General features: G+C 39.3%; 1 protein-coding gene across 1 annotated transcript in view; it reads left to right on the top strand.

Annotated features, from left to right (window-relative positions):
• The first annotated feature begins 1,831 nt into the window (after positions 1–1,831).
• The window catches only part of LOC105980479 (short-chain dehydrogenase/reductase family 16C member 6-like), a 19,128-nt gene continuing 13,566 nt past the window's right edge, over positions 1,832–7,393 (top strand). Inside the window, exons 1-2 of the mRNA XM_013009304.1 lie at positions 1,832–2,152; positions 3,664–3,795. Coding sequence (XP_012864758.1) covers positions 1,832–2,152; positions 3,664–3,795 — 453 coding nt within the window. The remainder of the gene's footprint in view (positions 2,153–3,663; positions 3,796–7,393) is intronic.

The following is a 7,393-nucleotide window of genomic DNA, read 5'->3' as shown; positions in this document are numbered from 1 at the left end:
GATCCTCACATTTCAGCCACCTGAGTAACTAGGATTACAAGCCCCTGGCCTTTTCTTTCTTTCTTTCTTTTTCTTTTTTTTTTAACATTTCCATAAGAGAATTTTTTTATCAGAATCAACTTCTATATTAGTTATAGTGCTATATTAGTTATAGTATTTAAGAGCTTGGAGTGGACCATGAAGTCATGATGTGAATTAGACTTCCATCCCACTGTTAGTTATTGTGATGATAAGTTGCTTTCTTTAGCTTCTTAGTGCCTGTTCTCTCAACTCCTTTGGGAAAGTCCTGTACAGATGATCCTCACTTGATACACAATGAGCACTTAGAATTTACCTGGCATATGAAAAGACACCCATAATATTAACAACATTGGTAGTGAAATACCATTCTTCCTATTGTCATTTTTAGTATCATGACAGTAGTCGTAGTTTGTCTCAAATTGCTCCAGCCAGTTCTAATATAGATTTTGGATATTTCTATGTAAAATGATTGGGTAAGAATGTTCAAGAAGCCGGGCGCCAGTGGCTCACGCCTATAATCCTAGCCACTCAGGAGGCTGAGATCTGAGGATCGTGGTTCAAAGCCAGCCAGGGCAGGAAAGTCCACAAAACTCTTATCTCCAATAAACCACCAGAAAACCAGAAGTAGCACTGTAGCTCAAGTGGTAGAAGAGAGCTCGCCTTGAGCTGAAGAGCTGAGGAACAGCACTCATGCCCGACAAAAAAAATAATAATTCAAGAATATAATTATCAAAAAATCAAGGAAGTATTATCAAATACAAAAATCAATTTTTCCAACAGATAGCTCTAAAAAAGAAGACCCTCATTTTAAGAAAGGTGCATTGGAAAGGCAGGGATCAGAACTTACACTAAAGTAACTTCTGTTCTTGATGCTAATCTTGCTAATATTAGGACCTGACAACTGTGTGAATTTAAATGAAGCCCACTCAGAGTTTATTTAAGTGTTCTCATTATCAAATAGCAATCATTACACCTGTGAAATTAAACCTCCCTGCAATTACACATTGTAGGGAGCAGGTGAAAATATCTAATGTGTATCTATATGTGTACAATATGTATATCTATATGTGTACAATAACATTAATTTTTACTATTAAAGTTTGCCTAATAAAAGTTAAATTCCTATTATATATAAGGTCAGCCCATGTGTTCATGTAGTGAATAAAGACAGGGAATCCAAAAGCTTTGATTATTCACTGCACAAGCTGGTTGAGTCAAGACACAAAGATAATAACCTTTATCTATAAAGCTGTCCTGGTGATCTGTGACCCATAAATCAGTCAATTAGATTAAGGGTAAGAAAGTGCTTTTAAAAAAAGGAAGTGTTAACATAAAACATTTTTATAATCATTGCTTACACTATTCAAAACTACTAGTTTTAGCAATTGTTGCTAAACCTTAGAGATATAGAAATATATAATCTATAGATAATAAGCTTATATATAATAAATATATAATATAATAAGCTTATAGATGTATAGACATATCTTGGAGAAACATCATCTCAAAGATAAATTGACCCTCAGTAGGCTCTATGTTGAAAATGAACTATACAACTTGTGGGCAGGGATGAGAGGGGAAAACTGGGAGAGAGTGAAGGAAGGGGTGACGTTGTGCAAAAAGAAATGTTCTCCTTACCTGATTTAATGAAACTAAACCCCACTGTATACCACCTTTATAATAACTATTTTAAAATTTAAAAGATAAATTGTCCTACCAAATGACTCATTTGGACTGCAGTTGTAATGGAGTGCATTCACTACCTTACATCTATCCTTTGATTTACAAAATATTGCTTTCTTTACTCAGCATGGATGTGATAGTGGACACCATCAGTTTTGGGGGAAAATGTCTGTACTACTTTTTAGAAGCTTTCACTTTTAAGATAATTCCACCGAAAAGAAAGGATGTTGCTGGAGAGATTGTCCTTATAACAGGAGGTGGAAGTGGACTTGGGAGACAATTGGCCATCCATTTTGCCACCTTGGGAGCCATTATAGTTCTTTGGGACATTAATGAAGAAGGCAATAAGGAGACGTGTAGACTGGTCAAAGAAATGAGTAATGTGAAAATCTTTGCCTATACCTGTGACTGTAGCAAAAGGCAAGAGGTCTACCAAGTTGCTGCTCAGGTAAGCTGACTCATGTTCAATGCCCCAAAATGCTGCATCTACTATTCACTTTTACAAAAATAGGCTGTCAGAAGATTTCCCCCAACATCTTTGTGTGTCTTCATCTTGATTTTGCATGTCAGAAATCATGTCCTCTAAGCTGGGCACCAGTGATTCATCTGTATAATTTTATAATTAGTATATTATATATTTATAATATAATGTTTATAATTTTAGTTACTTGGGAGGTTAACATCTGAGGATTACAGTTTGAAGCCACCCCAGGCAGGAAAGACCATGAGACTCTTATCTCCAAGTAACCACAAAAAATCCAGAAGTGAAGCTATAACTCAAGTGGTAGAACACAGCTTTGAGCAAAAAAGCTTAAGGGATAGTGCCCAGGCCCTGAGTTCAATCTCCAGTATCAGCAAAGAGAGAGAAAAGGAAGAAAGGGAAGAAGGAAGGAAAGAAGGAAGGAAGGAAGGAAGGAAGGAAGGAAGGAAGGAAGGAAGGAAGGAAGGAAGGAAGGAAAAAGAGAGAAAGCAAGGAAAAAGAAAGAAAGAACAGAGTCATGACAATAACATCATCATCAAATTCTGAAAACAGAGTGTGAAGCATAGGGTAAAAGCAATTAACTGTGTGTGTGTGTGTGTGTGTGTGTGTGTGTGTGTGTGTGTGTGTGTGTACCCATCCTGGGGTTTGAACTCAAGGCCTGAGCACTGACATTGAGCTGTTTCGCTCAAGGCTAACACTGTACCATTTGAACCACAGCTCCATTACTGGCTTTTTGGTGGTTAATTTGGGATAAGAGTCTCACAGACTTTCCTGCCCGGGCTGGCTTCAATTTGTGATCCTCAGATCTCAGCCTCCTGTATAGCTAGGATCACAGGCATGAGTCACTGGTACCCAGTAATTAGCCCATTTTTAAGCCAAGTTTCCTGTTAGGTTTAATCCACTGACACCTGTTAATTTCATGCTAAATACTGATAAATTCTCTAAGACTAATAACTAAGGTTGTGTAGTGAGGTACTCTACCAACCCTGAGTAAAAGCTTCAGGGGAGCATTTCAGATACTAATTGTGTGAAGAGTGCCATATGCAGATCAAGAGACAGGGCCAGGACAGAACCTTCCTGCTTTGCTTTACTCACAGTCGCCTGGGAGAGCATGGTGCAGCAAACAGGGTCACAAAGGGAGGCACAGAGCGGGCCATGTGCCACGCCTCGTGTGGGCACCACAGACATGCGACTTTATCATGGTTTCCACAGGAAAGAACACTTGGTGCACAAACTGGTTTGTAATTAGTTAATGTGAATAATTCCAGAAAGTTCTAGTATTTAGAGACTATCCTTGGTTTCTGGTAGCTGATAACAGTGGGGGTCATACAGCAAGCCAGAGTATAAGAACCCCTTATTATGTTCTGTATGTCTGAACCCAAATAGAATCGGGGTGGGGGGAAGGGAAGTGATTTAGAAAAGTACGTATCTAAATGCACCACCTCAACTGATTGAATGTTTGCCTCACTTCTGGCCAGGTGAGAGAAGAAGTTGGCAATGTGACCATACTCATTAACAATGCTGGCATTGTAACAGGGAAGAACTTCCTTGACATACCGGATGACATGATAGAAAAATCTTTTGCAGTCAATGCCCTCTCTCATTTCTGGGTAAATCTTTCTTGTTTGCTTTTCTGTGAGTATGAAAAATCCCATGCATTTCTATAAACAGTGTGTCTATATACCAATTGGTGAATTTCCTACCATTAGATTGTCGGGGTCTCATTCTAGATAAGTATCGCCCCACCACACCGAATTTGACTTTTCCTTGTCTTTCCCTATTCCAAATTTGCAAGGAATTATCTCTTTTATACCCATTCTACTTTGCTTCCAAGACTTTTACTAGGCTAGTGCAGAAATCTTCCTACACTAATGCAACTTGAAATGTCCCAGCAATTGTACACAAGTGGTTTAACATAGCCATGGGTGAAACAGGAGTTTCTGCAGAAGGAGGGCTTATTTTTAGAATGGTGGTGGTCTGAGTACATGCTAACAACATAGGCAAGAAGGAAAGGAAGGTGGGAGGAAAAATAACCAGTGTTATTGGGTGCAGGCTCTCTACGCACTTATAGCCATAGTACTATTTTTATTCTCATGCTACAAATAAAGTAACTAAGGTTCCGAGTATCTAAATGAATTCCTCAAATCAAGCACCTGCTAAATGATGTTATAAAGTATTATAAAGGGAAGAAGGGAGAAAGGAAAAATATCTTTGCAGAAGGGAAATTAGTAGTATGTCTCAGGAGTGACCCCCTGAGGTGTGGAATGGCTACAGCACTGTTCATTCGATACAGAATCCCTTTGTGCAACTTCTTAAAGATCATTTTTAATTACAAAATAACTAAAAATAACAATAAGAAAATAACAATAATAACAAACAGAACTGACTTTGACGATGGAAATGTTCTCTATCTGGCTCTGTACACATTTAATTCTCCCAAGGGTCTGAAGAAACCCCAGAGCCCTTTTTCACAAGCCATTCTGTCTCTGACAAGTTTTGTTTTGTTTTTTGGGGGGTCCAGTTGTGAGGCCTGAACTCTGGGCCTGGGTGCTATCCCTCAGCTCTTCAGCTCAAGGCTAACGCTCTACCACTTGAGCCACAGTGCCACTTCCAGCTTTTTGTTTTCTTTTTGCTTATGTGGTGCTAAGGAATCGAACCCAGGGCCTCATGCATGCAAGGCAAGCACTCTACCACTGAGACACCTTCCCATCCTCCCTCTGACAAGTTTTGTTTCTCTTGCTTCACACAGGAGTTTCTTCACATTTGTCAGGCCTTGCAGAAATCACTGGTCTACTTTTATAATGTGTGTTGATTCAGTTGCTGGTTTTGGATCATTTACACAGTTAACACTAAAACACTATATCAGTAAACACATACAAGCCTTCTTAGTCTATGTCAGCACATTTAGAGACATGCTTCTGAGTGACTCTGAGTCAGGGAATTGACTCCTATATGAAAATTGAGGGAAGAATCTCCATTCACTACTAGAATTGGGGAGAGCAGAGGTTGGAGGCATGGCTCAGATGTTAGAACGCCAACCAATGAGAAAACACATTAGATACCAAGTTCCTGTCTCTCTTAGACAAAACAAAACAGTATTGGGAGAAGTTGTATTTTTTTTCTAAGCTAGTAAAGCAAACTCAGGAAATATGTCTGCACAGGTTTTGCTTGCAGTACTTCTAATGAGAAATTTTCTTCTCTCAAATCCGCGATAGTGCCTGGCCTGCCAAGTAATGGCCTCCCTTACTAACCATGAGTCAGAAGAAAGGGCAGTGAGCTATAGAACAGGTTGGATTCAGTTCCCTTGGGAAATAGCTCATAGCTATTAGTTCCACCTGTAAACTATAACCGTTGTTCTTCAAGAGTGGGCTTGTCATATTTATTCTGTTAAATGTGATATATCAGTACTGTGGTTGCTCTCTGAAGCTCTTTAATTATATCCTGGGCAAAAAAAGACCTGTTCTTGCCATTCAAAAATACTTGTATTTCAGTTTGCATAAGTATATCTTACTAAAGAATTAGAAATAGATCAAGAAGAAAGACAAAAGCTTTCTCATATACTCACTAAATAGCAGAACATCAACTATATTTAAGTGGCCCTCAATGATTCTATAATCCAGCGTACAGCGTTCACCGACAATAACTAAAAATAACAATAATGACCAAGAGAACTGACTTTGCCCATGGAAATGTTCTCTATCTGGCTCTGTGCACATTCAATCCTCCCAAGATCCTCAGAGCCCTTTCTCACAAGCGGTTCTGTCTCTGACAAGTCTTGTTTTTCTTGTTTCACACAGAAGTTTCTCCACATTTGTCAGGCCTTGCAGAGTCACTGGCCTATTTTTATAATCAATTAAATCAATTGCAAATTGATAACACTTAAACAGGTCATTGTACCTGTACTGTTGTATTGTACCTGTATTATTTCCAAACTAATACAACTGTTGGCAGAACATTGGCCTTGTACTGTATATGATAGTCATGTAAAGGTAATTTAAAATACATAATGATCTTGGAGTCGAGAAAATCCATAGAGGCACAGTCAAAGGTGATGAATGACTTTTATTTGGCCGGCCGGTAACTGCCTTGCCCTGGGCTAAGATCAGAACTAAGAGCAGCAACACCTCCAACAGGGCAGGTTTTATAAAGACCAGAACCACATGCATGTGGCGGTTTACAGAAGCTCAAAGATCATTAGGGGTAGGGATATTCTTCAGCTGATGGTCAGGACCAGGTAGACAGCTTAGAGATCTGAGACTGGGGGTGGGGGTCGACAAATGGAAAACTGGATTCTTACAAATATACAGGAGGACAGGTGCAGCTTCTATGCAAATAATTCATCAGGTTGTTTAAAAGACATGGGTAGCCTTGGATTTTGGTATGAGGAGAGAGACCCTGGAACCAATCCCCTCTCTGATATCAAGAAATGACTATATAATTAATTATCTTCTATTCAGTCCTGCTTGAGGTATGCTTTTATGTAGCCATCTTGTTATCACATAAATGTCATGTCACACTGGAAAATCCACACCAATGAGTCCACTCCTAGCACAATCCAAGCCATAATACAATTTCAAGTGTGTCCATTCATGTCTTTTTAAAACATGGGGTCAGGCAAATGAGGAAACCCAGAGATTTCTTACTGCTACTTCAATATCTTACAATGTCACATTAAAGAAAGCAGAGTGTTTTAGGGTGTACGATATTATTTTATGAGGATTTTGGCCAATTACTTCAATGAAAACACTGACAAATCATCTGAGCCTTTCTATCCATCCACACAAATATCTAATGAAATATCTACATTAATACATTTAGCAAGGAAAAGGCCAAATTTCCTCAAGGGAGGTCCTAAAATAAGGCTAATTAAGAAATATGGAGAAACCAATACCACTTCATCATTTCTAGAATCCTCTTTCCTACTAATGGCCACATTGTGAAAGTTAAGTGAAGGCATTAGCTTGGATAGTTCAGTGCCCCAAATAGGACTGGGAATGTGGCTTAGTGGTAGAGTGCTTGCCTAGCATGCATGAAGCCCTGGGTTCGATTCCTCAGTACCACATAAGCAGAAGAGGCTGGAAGTGGTGCTGTGGCTCAAGATGTAGAGTGCTAGCCTTGAGTAAAAGAAGAGGAAGGAGGACGAGAAGGAAGAAAAGAGAAGAGGAAGGAGGACGAGAGGAGGAGGAGAAGGAGGGGGAGGAGGGGGAG

This window comes from Dipodomys ordii, unplaced genomic scaffold (assembly GCF_000151885.1).
Source record: "Dipodomys ordii isolate 6190 unplaced genomic scaffold, Dord_2.0 Scaffold9, whole genome shotgun sequence".
Classification (NCBI taxonomy): Eukaryota; Metazoa; Chordata; class Mammalia; order Rodentia; family Heteromyidae; genus Dipodomys; species Dipodomys ordii.
Note: the sequence above shows the minus strand (reverse complement) of the source record. Positions and strands in the feature narration are given on the sequence as shown.